General features: G+C 45.2%; 1 protein-coding gene across 2 annotated transcripts in view; it reads left to right on the forward strand.

Annotated features, from left to right (window-relative positions):
- Positions 1-19,453, forward strand: part of CHCHD3 (coiled-coil-helix-coiled-coil-helix domain containing 3) — a 203,070-nt gene that overhangs the window by 120,086 nt on the left and 63,531 nt on the right. Inside the window, exon 5 of one of the 2 annotated variants that reach the window (XM_034420781.2) lies at positions 6,143-6,226. The exons of the other annotated variant lie outside the window; for it this stretch is intronic. Coding sequence (XP_034276672.2) covers positions 6,143-6,226 — 84 coding nt within the window. The remainder of the gene's footprint in view (positions 1-6,142; positions 6,227-19,453) is intronic. 2 annotated transcript variants of the gene reach the window in all.

A 19,453-nucleotide genomic window follows, 5' to 3' on the forward strand; every position in this document is an offset into this window, starting at 1 on the left:
CCCTCCTCCCTCTCCCTCCCTCCCTTTCCCTTCCTCCCTCTCCCTTCCTCCCTCTCCCTCCCTCCCTTTCCCTTCCTCCCTCTCCCTTCCTCTCTCTCCCTCCCTCTCTCTCCCTCCCTCTTTCTCCCTCCCTCTTTCTCCCTCCCCTTCCCTTCCTTCCTCTCTCTCCCTCCCTCTCTCTCCCTCCCCTCCCCTCCTTCCTCTCTCTCCCTCCTTCCCTCTCCTTCCTCCCTCTCCCTTCCTCCCTCTCCCTCTCTCCCTCTCCATCTCTCCCCTCCCTCTCCCTCCACTTCTCCCTCTCTCTCTCTCTCCCTCTCTCTTCCTCCGTCCCTCCCCATCTCTCCCTCTCTCCCTCCCCATCTCTCCCTCTCCCCCACTCTCGTTCCCTCCCTCTCCCTCCGCTTCCTCCCTCTCTCTCTCCCTCTCCCTCTCCCTCCTTCCCCATCTCTCCCTCCCTCCCTCTCCCTCTCCCCATTCTTCCTCCCTCTCCCTCCCTTCCCCCTATTTCTCCCAGTCTCCCCCTCTTTCTCCCTCCCTCTTCCTCCCTCCTTCTCTCCCCCTCTCTACCGCCCTCCCTCCCTCCATCCCTCTCTCCTTCCCTCCCCCCTCTGTGGTTTTATTTCAAGGACTGCCTGTACTTTCCTACCTTCTCGCCCAGAATGCTGGTCTGTGGGATCTTGGCTTGATCTAACAGACCTCTTTGTCTATTTCTTAATGATCAGACTCTGTCTTCAGTTTTCTCTTTCCTTTTGCTTGTTCCGCTGCGGTGAGTTTATTCATTTGCTGTCTTTGTTTTTTTTTTCCTTTATGACACCCTGGAAATTACTTTTAATTGATCTGTTCGAATTCTGCAAAGGGTCTCGGCTTAGACCCCCCCCCCCGCACTTTCTGTGCGCCACTTACAATGCACAAATGACCTTTCCCTCCCTCCCTCCCTCTCTCCTTCTCCCTTTGGCGTGCATTTAATAAACTTAAATTTCCAAGGCTGAATATTGAAAGCTCCAACAGCTTTGTGACTTTTCCTTTTTAGCTCGTTTCCGCTTCGCTGCCTCCTCAAACTGCCGCTATCTCTTGGCAAAGACTTGAAGAAAAAAAAAACCCGACCTTCGCATTAATAGCCAAATGGGAAGTCTGAACTCTGTAGCTGCCAAGGATGGCATTTGTGGAGGAATATCAGTAGAAGAGAATAGTTGTAGCCCAGGGGTAGAACTGCGGGGTCTTTACTGCTCTCTGAGCTTGGTGGGTTTTTTGCAGACATTTCATTGCCCATCTAGATAACATCATCAGTGTTAGAAGGCAGTGGGGTTTGTGGAGAGGAGAAGGAGGAGGAGAAGGATTGTGGGGTTCCTTGATGTTCTCTGAGCTTGGTGGTTTTCTTGCAGACATCTCATTACCAATCTTGGTAGCTTCATCAGTGCTAGAAGGCAGTGGGGTTTGTAGAAAGGAAGGAGGAGGAGGAAGACTGTGGGTTCCTTGGTGCTCTCTGAGCTTGGTGGTTTTCTTGAAGACATTTTATTACCCATCTAGGTAACTTCATCAGTGCTAGAAAGGAGTGGAGTTTGATGCAACATATGTTATTTGTTTGTATATTATATTATATTATATTATATTATATTATATTATATTATATTATATTATATTATATTATATTATATTATATTATATTATATTATTATATTATATTATATTATATTATATTTATATTTATATTTATATAAATTTATATAAAATTATATTTATATACCGCCCTTCTCCCGAAGGACTCAGGGCGGTGAACAGCCAGTTATGTTCTATGTAACACTCCCACCAAGAGTGATAGCACAAGCCACTTGTGTAGAAACAGAGAGCAAACCCCACTCCCTTCCAACACTGATGATGTTGCCTAGATGGGTAATGAGACATCTGCAAGAAAGCAACCAAGCTCACAGCCTTCATCTCCCCATCTTCCTCCTCCTCCTCCACCTCCTCCTCTCTCCACTCCCTTCCAACACTGATGATGTTACCTGGATGAGAAATGAGATGTTTGTTCAAGACGATGTGAAAGAAGAGCCAGCGCCGTCTGAAGACGTCTCTGTGGTCATGTGGCCGGCATGACTCAACGTCTAAAGGCGCACGGAACGCTGTGACCTTCCCACCAAAGGTGGTCCCTATTTTTCTACTTGCATTTTTTACCTGCTTTCGAACTGCTAGGTTGGCAGAAGCTGGGGCAAGTAACGGGAGCTCACCCCATTACGCGGCACCAGGGATTCGAACCGCTGAACTGCCGACCTTCTGATTGACAAGCTCAGCGTCTTAGCCACTGAGCTACCACATCCCTTTTATATATGTATATCCCTTTTATATTTTTTATATATAATATATATGGGTTTTCTATCGAAGCAACCTGGTCTACCCGAATATGGGAAGGAGCATACTGCTTCCTTTCGCCTTTCTTCCTCCCAATCAGGGAGCCCTCAGGCAGTTGCTTTCACGACAAACTATTTTGTGTTAAATTTATATTTACTGAGAAATATAGGTTCAAATCCCAGAAGGGTATGGCTAGCTGATGAGAGCTAAATAGCTTGAAATAGATCTATACGAGTCTCCCTTTATTTCTTTGTCAGTAAATATAAATTTAACATATATATATGTTATATATATATATATATAACTTAATATATGTAAAAAGTTAAAATCTCGGATGTTTTCCCGTGTCATTAAAAGTCTGTTAGTTAAAATCTTAAAATCCTGGCTAAAATCCCAGCTCAAAATCCTCTAAAATCCTAACAAAACACTTTGTAAGGTCTCTTAAAAACTTTGGCTAAAATCCTAACCAACACTTTAAAGTTAGCCAAAAAAACCCTTTAAAGTGTTGGTTAGGATTTTAGCCAAAGTTTTTAAGAGATCTTACAAAGTGTTTTGTTAGGATTTTAGAGGATTTTGAGCTGGGATTTTAGCCAGGATTTTAAGCATTTTAACTAACAGACTTCTAATGACACGGGAAAACACCCGAGATTTAAACTTTTTATATACACACACCTGCGAAAACTTTTTATACCAAATTTATATTTCGCTGATAAAGATATATGCAGGCAGCCCAAGTTCGAATCCAAGTAAGGGTATGGCTAGCTGATGAGAGCTAAATAGCTTGAAATAGATCTTTACTAGTTTCCCGTTATGTGGGAGGGAGCATACTGCATCCCTTTCGCCTTTCAGCTCCAATCCAGGAGCCCTCAAGCAGTCGCATTCACGGCAAACCATTTTATACCAAATTTATATTTCTTTGATAAAGAAATAAAGGGAGACTAGTATAGATCTATTTCAAGCTATTTAGCTTTCATCAGCTAGCCATACCCTTACTTGGATTCGAACTTGTATACACACACACACACACAAGTACACACATACATACCGTAAATACACACACATATACATATAAATATATAAAAACATATTTAAACAACATTGCCAACATCTTACGAAGTTTGGCAGTCTGAGGCACGCACACTTCTTCGTTCTCATCCCAAATTTCATAACGCCTCAGCGTTTCCTTAGTAAATACTTTGCGTTGTGTATGTGCATTGGTGCCGCTGCCTGCCTTCCTTCCTTCCTTCCTTCCTTCCTTCCTTCCTTCCTTCCTTCCTTCCTTCCTTCCTTCCTTCCTTCCTTCCTTCCTTTCTTTCTTTCTTTCTTTCTTTCTTTCTTTCTTTCTTTCTTTCTTTCCCCCCTGTCCCAAAGGGTCAACGAAGGCCCATTTCACAGGACGGCTTTATTCTTTCTAGCAGCTCACTCAGGAATGAAGTTTGATTTTCCAGCAAGAATCTCCACAATTTTGGGGTGTGTGTGTGTGGGTGTGTAAACGTACCCTTAACTATGAGAGTTCGCTCGGGTTTTGTTTGTGTAGCACTTTTCTTTTATTTAACTTGTCGTATAAACTGATTGTGTTCTGTGTTTATTTACATGCTTCCAGGAAATGGAATGCAAGGTAAGAAGTCAAAATTGGGAGTTAATGGGATTTTTGTTGTTGTTGTTCAGTTGCTGAGTTGTGCTCAATCCTTTTGGGGGTGGGGGGGCTCGACCACAGCATGCCAGACACCCCTGTTCTCTACTGTCTCCTGGAATTGCCCAAATTCATGTCCGTTGTGTTGGTGACCCTGTCTAACCATCTCAACCTCTGCCGTCCCCTTTTCCTGACGCCTTCCATCTTTCCCAACATCGGGGTCTTCTCCAAGGAGTCCTCCCTTCTCCTTTGGTGGCCAAAGTATTTGAGCTTCAGCTTCAGGATACTTCTGTCTTTCTAAAGGACAGCCAGGGTTGATTTCCTTGAGGATCGACTGATTGGATCTCCTGGCAGTCCAAGACTCTTCTCCAAGCACCACAATTCGGCGCTCAGCCTTCCTTGTGATCCAACTCTCACAGCCGTACATTAGCAGACAAATTTGCAAGCAAGCAGGGAGGGAGGAAAGGAAATAAGAAAAGGAAGGAAGGAAGGAAGGAAGGAAGGAAGGAAGGAAGGAAGGAAGGAAGAAGAAATGAGAAAGAAAGAAGAGAGGGAGGGAGGGAAAAAGGAAAGAAGACGAAAGGAAGGACAAAAGGAGAGAGAAAGAAAGAAAGGAAAGAAAAGGAAGGAAGGGAGAAAGAAACAGAGAGAGAGAGAGAGAAAGAAAGAAAGAAAAGAAAGAAAAGAAAGAAAGAAAGAAAGAAAGAAAGAAAGAAAGAAAGAAAGAAAGAAAGAAAGAAAGAAAGAAAGAAAGAAAAAGAAAGAAAGAAAAAGAAAGAAAAAATTCAAAGGGAAGACTTGGTGGTCCATTAACTCTTTCTCTGACATCAGTTTTCTATGTTTCTGTCAATGAATTTGTTGTATAGGTAGCCCTCGACTTACAACAGTAAGTTTAGTGACTGTTTCAAGTTACAACGTTACTGAAAAAAATGACTTATGACCGTTTTTCACACTTACGCCCGTTGCGGCATTCCCCATGGTCACACCATCAAAATTCAGACGCTTGGCAGCTGAACCCATATTTATGACGGTTGTACTGTCCCGGGGTCACACGATCCACTTTTGTGACTTTCTGATAAGCAAAAGTTAGTGGGGAATCCTGATTCACTTAACAACCGGGTTACCCCCCTTAACATTGGCAGTGTTTCACTTAGCAACGGTGGCAAGAAAGTTCGCAAAATGGGGGCAGAACTCACTTCACAAACATCTTCCTGAGCTACATACATTTAGGGCTCAATTTTGGTTGTAAAACGAGGACTACCTTTACAATGGCCCAGCGCTGGATTTTGTCTATTGCAAATCATGATTGTATGAATATCTTACTGGGCCAAAAAAACCTGCAAGTTTCAATGCCTGCAGAAAATCTTTTGGGCAGAACTGATACCAAATGTTGATTTTATTGAAAGTTGGCTATTCTTCATGTATGTTCTCTCTCTCTCTCTCTCTCTCTCTCTCTCTCTCTCTCTCTCCCTCTCCCTCTCCCTCTCCCTCTCCCTCTCCCTCTCCCTCTCTCTCTGCCCTCCCTTCCCTCCCTCCTCTCCTCTCCCCTCCTCTCCCCCTGCCCCTCCCCTGCCCCTCCTCCTCTCCTCTCCTCTACCCCTGCCCCTCCCCTCCCCTCCTCTCCTCTACCCCTACTCCCTCCCCTGCCCCTCCTGTCCCCTCCCCTGCCCCTGCCCCTCCCCTCCTTTCCGCCCTGCCCCTCCCTTCTCTCCTTTCCCCCTGCCCCTGCCCCTCCCCATCCCTCCTCTCCTCTCCTCTACCCCTGCCCCCTCCCCTGCCCCTCCTGTCCCCTCCCCTCCTTTCCGCCCTGCCTCTCCCTTCTCTCCTCTCCTTTCCCCCTGCCCCTGCCCCTCCCCATCCCTTCTCTCCTCTACCCCTGCCCCCTCCCCTCCTGTCCCCTCCTCTGCCCCTGCCCCTCCCCTCCTTTCCGCCCTGCCCCTTCCTTCTCTCCTTTCCCCCTGCCCCTGCCCCTCCCCATCCCTTCTCTCCTCTACCCCTGCCCCCTCCCCTCCTGTCCCCTCCTCTGCCCCTGCCCCTCCCCTCCTTTCCGCCCTGCCCCTTCCTTCTCTCCTTTCCCCCTGCCCCTGCCCCACCCCTCTCCATCCCTCCTCTCCTCTCCTCTCCTCTCCTCTCCTCTCCTCTCCTCTCCTCTTTCCTCTCCAGGCCAAACAGCTAGAAGAAAAGGAAAAGGAGCTGAAGAAACACGAGACTTACTACAAGGAGCAGCTGAACCGCCTGGAAGAGAGGGTGAGGGACTTTTCATTTTGCTTTTCCTGGAAAGAGGCTTTGCTGTGGAGGAGGCTTGATGGGAGTTTTACCCTTCTGCTTTTAAATGCACAGAACTGATGGGAGGAACCCTCTGATCTTGGCCAGCCGAGCTTCTGGGAGGAAGGACCTCTCTACCTGTCCTCATTTGCCGACCGCAGAAAGAACCGATCCTTTAAAACGGGGTTCCTCAGCCAGCTTTACCATAAACTAAACCGTTTCCTCTTTCAGGAATCTCTCTCTGTGTGTGTTTATGTGCGAACGGGAGCGGAATATGGGAATTAGCTCAGTGGAAGGCCTGGTGTGTTTTTTTTTTTCTTATTTTAAAAAAAAATCAGGTAGTCCTTGACTTACGACCGTAACAGAGCCTGCTCATCTCAGTCATTAGTTATGACGGTCATAAATCAAGTCGTTCTTGTGGACCCACTGATTTTTTTTTTGTGGTTGTAAAGCGACCACTGTGGTCGTTAAATGAACCAGTGGTTTGATATGCGGCCGGTATTGCCGAAAAGTGGAAGTAAACACTGGTTTTCAGCCAAACCGTCATAAAATGCAGTCGTGGGTCGGTAGGACACTGTGAACACTGAACAGCGATAAATGTGGGCCAGTTGCCAATGGCCCAGAGGTGGTCATGTGATCGCAGCGGTCAGAACTTTGGAGCAGGGGGTCGTAAGAATCTGCCAGGAGGTCTATTGTAACGGTTACTAAGCAACCGGCCATAAGGTGAGGACTACCTGTAGAACGTTGCAAATTATAAAGCAGGTTCAAAGTGAACATTTGGTGAGCGCCTTAAAAAGTTCCTGTGGCTGAACCTGAAGTGTTAAAAGTCATCTCAATTTTTTGAATCTTTGGGACTTCCGCCCCCCAAAAAATTGCAGAAGTTGTTGCAAATTTCCTGGGAGGAACGGAATTCCAGAGTTGTCTGGCTCTCCAGCCAACAAAGGTCCAGCTTTCTAGACTGATATATTAATAAAGGAGAATATTTACAGCTCAAGGTTGAAATGAGGGATCTGTGGTGGTATCTGAGTTGGGTGGTTTTTCTTGCAGACGTTTCATGACCCAACTAGGTAACATTATCAGTGCTGATGGGGTTTGTGGAGTAGAGAAGGAAGAGGAGGAGGAGAATTGTGGGGTCCTTGGTGCTCTCTGAGCTTGGTTCTTTTCTTGCAGACATTTGATCACCAACTACGGAACATCATCAGTGCTAAAAGGAGCTTGCATCTAAACAGAGAGCAAACCTCCCTCCCTCCCAGCACTGATGGTGTTACTTAGCTGGGTCATGAAACGTCTGCAAGAAAACCTGCAAACTGAGCCGAGGTGGCGCAGCGGTTAGAGTGCAGTACTGCAGCTACTTCAGCTGACTGCTAGTTCAGCAGATCAGCGGATCAAATCTCACCAGGCTCAAGGTTGACTCAGCCTTCTATCCTTCCGAGGTGGGTAAAATGAGGACCCAGATTGTTGGGGGGCAATATGCTATTTAGTATACTGTCTTTGGGGTAAGCCGCCCGGAGTCCTCGGAGAGTGGGCGGCATAGAAATATGACTAATAAAATAAATAAATAAACTCAGCAAGCAGCAAAGGCCTGTCAGGCTGACATATTAAATTCGTTTGACCCAATCCAATGGTTTTCCCGGCGATTAAATTCTAATATCTCAGCCAAGGTTGTTTTCCTTGGCTCCTCCGGAGTCTTAAAGAAACTCAAGGCCACCCTTAGAATGGAACAGCTGACTTCCCTTTTGTTGCTAATCAGAAAAAAACAAACAAAATAACAGAACTTTTATTAACTGCTGTGTAAAATCCCACAGATGATAATTTACGGGTTTTGCCAAATGCTTCCTCTGGCTCTCTTGTTAAGCAATTTTTTTATTTTTTATTTTTTTTATAAAAAAGATGATTTAAAAACAACACGAGGAAGGTGGGGAAACGAAGAGGAAAAAGTGTTGCTGGGAAGACGCCTGTCAGAAACTCATTATTCCTACAATATGTTAAATGAATTTCAGCGTATGCTGCAGCTTCGTAGATTAGCTGCGAGAAGCAGAAATATATCCGCCCCCCCACCCCCAAAACGTTAAGTGCGATCTTTTGTCCCCTTGAAAATAATACTCCACATTTCATGCATATGGGAAAATAGGAAACTCTGTTTTATAGAATCAGATAATTTACCCAGCACAATAACGTCCCACTCTGGTTCCTGGGAGCTTTCCAAATAGGAATCGAAAGTCTTTACAAGACCCGTTGAGAGAGTCCCTTTTAACTGGAGATGCGTACCATGGAATTTGATATTTTTGGGATCAGGCAGAAAAACGTATTTATTACAGGTAGTCCTCGCCTTACGACCACAATGGAGCCCAACATTTCTGTTAAGCGAGACGTTTGTTCATACAATATTTATTGGTTCAATTTATTTATTGGTTCGATTTATATGCCGCCCTTCTCTGGAGACTCAGGGTGGCTTACAATGCGTTAAGCAATAGCCTTCATACTTTTGTATATACCTGCTTAGTAGGGCTTTCGCCCCCCCTAAGTGGTGTTCTTTTTTATACAAAGTCAGCTTATTGCCCCCACAATCCGGGTCCTCATTTTACCTACTGTTGTGACACCGACCCCTGAGTCCGTCTTATCGGAGGGAGAAGACTCTGAAGGTGAAGGAGAGGAGTTGGCCAGGCCTCCCTCTCCAGGACCCTCCTCTCTGGCAATGCCTCAGGTGTCTCCCGAAGGAGAAGAGATTGGCCAGGAGCCAGGTATTTCCGAACAGTCGCAGTCGGACAGTGATGGAGATAAATCTTGGCTGGATCCACACCAGCGTCGGAGAGACAAGCGCCCGCAACAGAAGAAAAGGCGTGCCAGAGATTAAGCTGAGTCACTGGACCACACCCCACAGGGGATAAAAGGGGATGTGGCCATTCAGGCTCTGTGATGGACAAAACTAGCGAGTCGCATTGTATCTCTGAAACTACGTTATCTGCCTGCCTTCGATTTAATACGGACTGGACTTGACAATTCTGTGGCTTTGTGTATTTGTTTTGGTTCTCTGTGAGTAAAGTTCTTGGCAAGCAGCTACTGGGTTGCTGCCAATCCTGTTATTGAAGGAATTTATTGTCTGCAAGTTTTATTTAACTCCTGGCTGACTGTTTGTGTGCGTGTGTGAGACAGGGACAGAACACCTACCTCGAAAGGATGGAAGGCTGAATCAACCTTGAGCCTGGTGAGATTCGAACTTGCAGTAATTGCAGGCAGCTGGTGCTACTTTAACAGCACGTAGTCAGCTGCGCCACCAAGGCTCTTGTATTTGTACTTGAGGGTTGAGTTATCCCTTTATCCATCTTATCCATGAAAGCAGGCTATGTGAGTTTGGGCCAATCATCAGGAGAACTGGTTCTTAAGGGGAACTTGATTGCAGAAATACCAAAAAAGAGAGAGAGAATATTTGTTGATCTGGGTTGAACCATGGGCTCCTTGGTGCTCTCTGAGCTTGGTGGTTTTCTTGCAGATGTTTCATGACCCAACTAGGTAACATCATCAGTGCTAGAAGGGAGTGGGGTTTGCGGAGAGGAAATGAAGGAGAAGGGAAGAGGCAGAAGGAAGATGAGAAGGAGAAGAACTGTGAGGTCTTCGGTGCTCTCTGTGCTTAGTGGTTTTGTTGCTGGATGTTTATGTCAGCACTTCAAGCTGCATTTACTCTAGTGCTGACATAAGAAGGAGAAATGGAGGCGTCTGGAAAGGGACATTTGACTTTTCACCTACTTATTTTCCCTGGAGATAATATCCCCGCCTAGGAGATGGGATGGGAGGGGGGAAATTCCTTTGAGCTGGAGCAGTAGATTAGGGGTAGAGTGACTTGGAAGATGGCCAATGAGTGCAGGGGAGTGGGGAACGGAAAGGGAGGGTTTTGGGGCTGGAAGTCAGTGTTGGCTTCGATGGAGTCGGATTTTAGAATGCCGTGCTTAATAAATTGGAGTTTTCCTTCAAAGACTTTGTTTGAAATGCAATTTATTTGAGACGACCTCGAAACCTGACAGTTTCATTACCCAACTAGGTAACATCATCAGTATCAGACGGGAGTGGGGCGTGGGGAGTGGAGGAGGAGGAGGTGGAAGAGAAGGGAAGAGGAAGAAGGAACACGAGAAGAAGTATTGTGAGGTCCTTGGTGCTCTCTGAGCCTGGTTGTTTTCTTGCAGATGTCTCATGACCCAAGTAGGTAATATCATCAGTGCTAGAAGGCAGTGGGGTTTGTGGAGTGGAGGAGGAGGAGGAAGAGGAGGGAAGAGGAAGAAGGAAGACGTGAAGGAGAACAACTGTGGGCTCCTTGGTGCCTTCTGAGCCTGGTGGTTTTCTGGTCATTTGCATCCTTTTAGAGGATTGTTGAAGCATTTGGAGGTTTAACTCTGACCTCCTTCCAACCTCCAAATGGCCTCAACGACTCTCTAAAAGGAATGCAAACGACCAGCCAGAAAACACACACACACACACACACACACACACACACACACACACACCTGGTTGTAACGTACTTGGAGTTCATAGTGATTTAATTGCCACCCTTGTATAGGAAATGGCAAATCAATGAATGAATAGATCAGAATAACGAAGACGCAGAGAATGAGAACGTTTGCTTTTCATCCAGTGGGTGATCTCAGCAAAAGACCCCATCATTCCTCTGGGTAACGACAATTTTGTTTCCAACGTGCCGATGCTAAAAAGTGAAGAAAAAGCGACAATCTGCCATTATCGAGTATTATCTCCCCTCTTCCACCACCGTCGCCTGGCGTGGATCAGAACTGGGCCCATGAAACGAAACACGCTGTCCGTGTTTCAGATTTATAGCTGAGAAGGTGCATAATTAGAGAAGACCCCCTTCAGCAGATCATCCCATTGGTTGCAGGTTTGAGAGGTCTAGGTTGGTCCTTTGGCAGCTGAAATTGGCTGTGGTTTAAGAGAGAGAGAGAGACAGACACAGAAAGAGACAGAGAGAGACAGAAAGAGAGATAGAGACAAGACAGAGAGAGACAGAAAGACAAAAAGAGACAGAGAGACAGAGAGAGACAGAAAGACAAAAAGAGAGAGACAGAGACAGAAAGAGAGAGACAGAGACAGAAAGACAGAGACAGAGACAGAGACAGACAGAAAGAGAGAGACAGAAAGACAAAAAGAGAGACAGAGACAGAAAGAGAGAGAGACCAGAGAGACAGAAAGAGAGTCAGAGACAGAAAGAGACAAAGAGAGAGAGACAGAGAGAGAAAGAGAGAGAGAAAGAGAGATAGAGACAGAGACAGAAAGACAAAAAGACAGAGACAGAGACAGAAAGAGAGATAGAGACAGACAGACAGACAGAGACAAAGACAAAGAGACGGAGACAGAAATAGAGAGACCAGAGAGACAAAAAGAGAGTCAGAGACAGAAAGAGAGAGAGACCAGAGAGACAGAAGAGAGTCAGAGACAGAAAGAGACAGAGAGAGAGTGACAGAGACAGAGACAGAAAGACATAGAGAGAGAAAGAGAGAGAAAGAGAGATAGAGACAGAGACAGAGACAGAAAGACAAAAAGAGAGACAGAGACAGAGACAGAAAGAGAGAGACAGAAAGAGAGAGAGAGACAGACAGAAAGAGAGATAGAGACAGAGACAGAGAGAGACAGAAAGACAAAAAGAGACGGAGACAGAAAGAGAGAGACAGAAAGACAAAAAGAGAGAGACAGAAAGAGAGACCAGAGAGACAGAAAGAGACAGAGAGAGAGAGAGAGAGACAGAGACAGAAAGACAGAGAGAGAGAAAGAGAGATAGAGACAGAGACAGAAAGACAAAAAGAGACAGAGACAGAAAGAGACAGACAGACAGACAGACAGACAGAGATAGAAAGAGAGATAGAGACAGAGACAGACAGAGACAGAAAGACAAAAAGAGAGACGGAGACAGAAAGAGAGAGACCAGAGAGACAAAAAGAGAGTCAGAGACAGAATGAGAGAGACAGACAGACAGACAGACAGGCAGAGAGATAGAGACAGACAGAAAGACAGAGACAGAGACAGAAAGGGAGACAGACAGACAAGAGAGACAGAGACAGAGAGAGATAGACAGGCAGAGAGAAAGAAATAGGAATAAAATGGATAGCAAGATCCGGTCTGTTCGCGAATCCAAAGATATCGAGCTGCAACCCCCCTGTGTAATAGGATTTAAGATACGGTGCAGAAGCTTAACGTAAGTGCCAGCGTTCTTTTCATGGAAAAATGTTCCGTGCTGTAGAAAAGACACACACATAATGATTAAGGCGCACAGCCTTAATCCATAATACCTGGAAAAACCCCATGCATGAAATCAATAAACCCAACCAATTGTAGCTGCAGTCTTCCATCCTGAAATACACCCAGGCGTTTTCTGAACTTGCAAATTTGTGCTCGGGAAGGACATCAAGTTAGCGCATGTGTTTCACCGATACAAGTGAATATTTGTAGCTCAGGGTTGAACTGTGGGGCCCTTGATGTTCTCTGAGCGTGGTGGATTCCTTTCAGACATTTCACGATCCAACTACTGGTAGGTAACATCAATGTTAGACAGGAGTGGGGTTAGTGGAGAGGACGAAGAGGAGGAGGACTGGGGGTCCTTGGTGCTCTCTGAACCTGATTGCTTTCTTTTAGACGTTTCATGACCCAACTAGGTAACATCATCAGTGCTAGAAGGGAGTGGGGTTTATGCAGAGAAGAGGAGGAGGAGGACCACGACAACAACGAGAATGACTATGGAGTCCTTGGTGCTCTCTGACCTTTGTAGTTTTCTTGCAGACGTTTCATGACCCAACTAGGTAACATCATCAGAAGGGAGTGGGGTTTGTGGAGAGGAGGAGGAGGACTGTAGGGTCCCTGAAGGACTGTGGGGTCCTTGGTGCTCTCTGACCTAGGTAATTTTCTTTCAGACGTTTCATGACCCAACTAGGTAACACCATCAGTGTTAGAAGGGAGTGGGGTTTTGCTCTCTGCTTATATGCAAGTGGCTTGTTGGCGGGACTGCTGTTTTCTTCTTTTGTGGTTCCTTGAGTAGGCTGTTGCTTACCATTTGATTGTTTGTCTGAGTTGTTAGTCCCTTGATTGGAGTATCGCGCCCGCGATCCCGTTGCAAACCGGTAGTAAAGGTAAGTAGAACCCACCCCTGCCTTAAATGCCAATGTTTTCTCCAAAGTTCAGAACTAGGACGGAAGAGAAAGCAAAAAAAAAAAAAAAAAGAAAACCCAAAAAATCTTTGCTCTTAATCAAAACCGTGCGGAGATACAGCGGGGCGTTCTCAGCAGCTGCTTCCCTCTGGAGACTTTCCAAAAAAAGGAACCTGATTTGGTACCTTTTACCGAAATGATAAAAATGTTGTTTTTAATCAGACTGCCTTGCATGAAGATGAGCTCTGCTCTCAGTCTAATTAAAGAAATAAATTATGTAGGGCTGCAGAGAATTTCCTCCTTTTTTTGTGTGTGGGTGGGGCTGCTTTTTAGGGCTAACCGGGAGAAAAGTATCGTTCTAGTTGGTTAGATGTTGATTTTTTTTAACTCTGGGCTGAATTCCACGTTTTTGAATGATTATGTACCATCAAATTGGTATTAACTCTTAGGGACCGTATGGATAGATAGCTTCTCCAGGACCATCTGTCTCCAGCCTGCTCCTTTAGGTCTTCTGATAATGTCCCCACAACTGGGAGAACTGAGTCCATCTCGAATAACAGGATAACAGAGTTGGAGGGGACCTTGGAGGTCTTCTAGTCCAACCCCCTGCTCAAGCAGGAAATCCTATAGCATTTCAGACAAATGGTTCTCCAATCTCTTCTTAAAAACCTCCAGTGTTGGGCCACCCACAACTTCGGGTGGCAAGCTGTTCCACTGATTAATTGTTCTTACTGTCAGGATTTTTTTTTCCTTAGTTCTAGGTTGCTTCTCTCTCCTTGATTAGTTTCAGTCTGTTGCTATACATCGTTGTGTCTTATGATTCATGAGGAATGTCTTTATGATGACTATGATCATGATTTATTACTTATATCTTTTATGCACCCTGAGAGCTTATGCACCGAAGACAAATTCCTTGTGTGTCCAATCACACTTGGCCAATAAAGAATTCTATTCTATTCTATTCTATTCTATTCTATTCTATTCTATTCTATTCTATTCTATTCTATTCTATTCTACTCTACTCTACTCTACTCTACTCTACTCTACTCTACTCTACTCTACTCTACTCTACTCTACTCCACTCCACTCCACTCCACTCCACTCCACTCCACTCCACTCCACTCCATTCCATTCCATATTTTCTATTCTATTCTATTCTATTCTATTCTATTCTATTCTATTCTATTCTATTCTATTCTATTCTACTCTACTCTACTCTACTCTACTCTACTCTACTCTACTCTACTCTACTCCACTCCACTCCACTCCACTCCACTCCACTCCACTCCACTCCACTCCACTCCACTCCATTCCATTCCATATTTTCTATTCTATTCTATTCTATTCTATTCTATTCTATTCTATTCTATTCTATTCTATTCTATTCTATTCTATTTCTATCCTATCCCCATCCTCTATTCTATTCTATTCTATTCTATTCTATCCTATCCTATCCTATCCTATCCTATCCTATCCTATCCTATCCTATCCTATCCTATCCTATCCTATCCTATCCTATTATTCTATTCTATTCTATCCTATCCTATCCTATCCTATCCTATCCTATCCTATCCTATCCTATCCTATCCTATCCCCATCCATTATTCTATTCTATTCTATTCTATTCTATTCTATTCTATTCTATTCTATTCTATTCTATTCTATTCTATTCTATTCTATTCTATTCTATTCTATTCCATTCCACTCCACTCCACTCCACTCCACTCCACTCCACTCCACTCCACTCCACTCCATTCCATTCCATTCCATATTTTCTATTCTATTCTATTCTATTCTATTCTATTCTATTCTATTCTATTCTATTCTATTCTATTCTATTCTGGTTCTGCCTTCAGGTGCTTTGGAGAATAGGTTGAGCACCTCTTTGTGGCAGCCCCTTAGATATTGGAATATTGTTGTCCTGTCACCCGTGGTCCTTCTCTTTGTTAGACTAATCATACCTAATTCCCTTAATCATTGATCGCGATGGTATGAACACAATTAACAGAGTTGGAAGGGACCTTGGAGGTCTTCTAGTCCAACCCCCTGCTCAAGCAGGAGACCCTGTACCATTTCCAACAAGTGGCTGTCCAATCTCTTCTTGAAAACCTCCAGTGATGGAGCCACCCACAACCTCTGGAGGCAAGGAGTTCCACCGGCTAATTGTTCTCACCGTCAGGAAATTCCTCCTTAGTTCTAGGTTGCTTCTCGCCTTGGTGAGTTTCCCTCCGTTGCTTCTCGTGGCTGATCATCCTCTTCCTCAATTTCCTTCCACTTTTCTGAGTATTTTGAATAATGCTATTAGTTGACATGCCGGAATCAAAGCAGCCCTTCCTCTAAAGGAGTAAGCAGCCAGTTTGATTAGAAAAAGCACATTTCCGCATAAGACAAAATACAGACAAATTGCCACTATTAACCTTGCCAATTGCTTTAGAGACTGCAGGCCGCCCTCGACTTAACGACAATAATTGAGCTTAATAATTGTCCTTAAGCTGTGACAATTTTAATGCCTGTTTTCCCAGCGGTCATTAAGCGAATGCCGTCGTGAAGCAAACCCCACAGTCTTTAAGTGAACCTGTTGTCTTCGATGGGCATTGGCCAAAACCCAGAAATAAGCACTGGAAATTTGGGGGAGGGGGAATATGCCCAAACTGGCAATCGTTATTGTCATGCGAATGGTTAAGTTTTAATTAAGTTAATTAAGAAATTAAGTTTTATCACTTTGGAAGATCGTGGCATTGTAAAATTCAGGAACTCCTGGACTTTGGGATTACCGTATTTTTCGGAGTATAAAACACTCCTGATTATAAGATGCACCTACCTTTTTTGGTGAGGAAAACAAGAAAAAGAAATCTGCCTCTGCCTCAGAGGTGGGTTTCAGCAGGTTCTGACCAGTTCTGGAGAACCGGTAGTGGAAATTTTGAGTAGTTTGGAGAACCGGTAGTAAAAATTCTGACTGGCGCCACCCCCATCTATTCTCTGCCTCCCGAGTCCCAGCTGAACGGGAGGAAATGGGGATTTTGCAGTAACCTTCCCCTCGAGTGGGGTGGGAATGGAGATTTTACAGTATCCTTCCCCTGCCATGCCCACAAAGCCATGCCCACCAAGCCACACCCACAGAACCAGTAGTAAAAAATTTTTGAAACCCACCACTGCTCTGCCTCCCAGCAGTTTTGCCTCCTTGCAGCAAACAGCAATTCGCCTGCTTTACTTTCATTTTCGTTTTCAGCATAGCTTGATTAGCACAAGAAAAAAAAATCTGTTCCCAGCAATTTACCTCCTTGCAGCAAGCAGCAGAGGCCCACGCGGCAATAGGCCATGGCAATCCCTGCAGCCCGAAACAGATGAGAGTCGGGAGGCCGATCCAACAGACAATCAACTTGTGCTAATTAGGCTGTGCTGAAGCTGAAACGGGCTGTTTCTTCTTGCTGCTTGCTGCAAGGAGGTAAATTGCTGGGAGGCGGAGGCCAAAGGGTGGGGGCCAGTGGGTGGGCGGGGCTACATTCGGTGTATAAGACGCACCCAAATTTTCACCCCCTTTTAGGGGGGGGGGAAGGTGCGTCTTATACTCCGAAAAATACGGTATATGGTGCAACATTTTGGGGAGGGGTGAAAAAATCCACAAATGGGAACTTAGCGTATTTATCCAGCCCTATGTGGTTTTTCCACACACTGAAATTCAACAGCCCTGACACCCGAGGTGCCACCGTGATTAATAGCAACTGGTGCCTTTACCTTCGATGAAAACAGAGATTTTTCTCCGTAAACTGAAATAGGATTCTGATAGAGACAGATTGAGAGCCTTTTCGGTAGTGAACACTTGGCTATGAAATGGTCTTTCTAATGTATGTTTTTAACATATTTTTAATACCAGGGAACTAAGGTTTTCTTTTTTCCAAGACAGTCAGAACGAAAAAAAAGTTAACACACATTTTATTTATTTGTTTTTATCCAGTATAAAGAAGGCTGTGAATATATCCAATATTTTTTCCTCCTCCTTTTTTCCCCTCACAACAACCCTGTGAGGTGGATTCGGCTGAGAGAGAGAGAGGGACTGGCCCCAAAATCACCCAGCAGGATTTTATGCCTAAAGCGGGAGTAGAATTCACTGTATCCTGGTGATTGGACTAAAGTCACCCAGCTGGCTTTCATGCCTCAGGCAGGACTAGAACTCACCGTCTCCTGGTGATTGGCCCAAAATCACCCAGCCAGTTATCATGTCTTAGGCAGGACTAGAATTCACCAACTCCCGGTGATTGGCCCAAAGTCACCCAACCTGCTTTTATGCCTAAAGTGGGACTAGAACTCCCCGCCTCCTGGTGATTGGCCCAAAATCACCCAGCCAGTTATCATGTCTTAGGCAGGACTAGAATTCACCAACTCCCGGTGATTGGCCCAAAGTCACCCAACCTGCTTTTATGCCTAAAGTGGGACTAGAACTCCCCGTCTCCTGGTGATTGGCCCAAAATCACCCAGCCAGTTATCATGTCTTAGGCAGGACTAGAACTCTCCGTCTCCTGGTTTTTGGCCCAAAGTCTCCCAACCTGCTTTTATGCCTAAAGTGGGACTAGAACTCCCCGTCTCCTGGTGATTGGCCCAAAATCACCCAGCCAGTTATCATGTCTTAGGCAGGACTAGAATTCACCAACTCCCGGTGATTGGCCCAAAGTCTCCCAACCTGCTTTTATGCCTAAAGTGGGACTAGAACTCCCCGTCTCCTGGTGATTGGCCCAAAATCACCCAGCCAGTTATCATGTCTTAGGCAGGACTAGAATTCACCAACTCCCGGTGATTGGCCCAAAGTCACCCAACCTGCTTTTATGCCTAAAGTGGGACTAGAACTCCCCGTCTCCTGGTGATTGGCCCAAAGTCACCCAGCCAGTTATCATGTCTTAGGCAGGACTAGAACTCTCCGTCTCCTGGTTTTTGGCCCAAAGTCTCCCAACCTGCTTTTATGCCTAAAGTGGGACTAGAACTCCCCGTCTCCTGGTGATTGGCCCAAAATCACCCAGCCAGTTATCATGTCTTAGGCAGGACTAGAACTCTCCGTCTCCTGGTTTTTGGCCCAAAGTCTCCCAACCTGCTTTTATGCCTAAAGTGGGACTAGAACTCCCCGTCTCCTGGTGATTGGCCCAAAATCACCCAGCCAGTTATCATGTCTTAGGCAGGACTAGAATTCACCAACTCCCGGTGATTGGCCCAAAGTCTCCCAACCTGCTTTTATGCCTAAAGTGGGACTAGAACTCCCCGTCTCCTGGTGATTGGCCCAAAATCACCCAGCCAGTTATCATGTCTTAGGCAGGACTAGAATTCACCAACTCCCGGTGATTGGCCCAAAGTCACCCAACCTGCTTTTATGCCTAAAGTGGGACTAGAACTCCCCGTCTCCTGGTGATTGGCCCAAAATCACCCAGCCAGTTATCATGTCTTAGGCAGGACTAGAATTCACCAACTCCCGGTGATTGGCCCTAAAGTCACCCAGCTGGCTAAGCACACCAGTTTGGATCACATGATCGTGGGGATGCCGCGACAGTCATAAGCGTGAGGATCGCTCACTTTTTTCAGTGCCGTTGTAACTTCGAGTTGGTCACTGAACAAATGGTTGAATATTTGCATGGATATTCCAGTGTGCTTGCTCCAAACGTAGTTTTTAATGCTATCTGGTGATACATGTGTCTCTGTGTACACACACACACACACACACACACACACACACACACACACTTACACTTATGTGTATGTTCAAAAGCTGGGGGTTGGACTAGAAGACCTCTAAAGTCCCTTCCCGCTCTGTTATTCTGCTAAAACTCCTCTCAGCCTCACAATCCGTTTAAATCTATTAAATCTTTCTCCACGTTTATTAATTCCAAAGATACCTTTCCCAGCTGTGCCTACTAGTTAAGAGAGCGTCTGCATTTAATGATAACTTGCTTTGTTAAATGAACATTAATCCCATCATTCATCTCTCTTTCTCTTTCTTTCTCTCTCTCTCTCTCCCCCCCCCGTGATCAATAGTAGTTTTGAAGTGTCACTTAATCAGCCAAATAAAAACTCAAAGCTTTTTTTCCAC

This window comes from Pantherophis guttatus, chromosome 7 (assembly GCF_059756535.1).
Source record: "Pantherophis guttatus breed Tessera chromosome 7, ASM5975653v1, whole genome shotgun sequence".
Lineage (NCBI taxonomy): Eukaryota > Metazoa > Chordata > Lepidosauria > Squamata > Colubridae > Pantherophis > Pantherophis guttatus.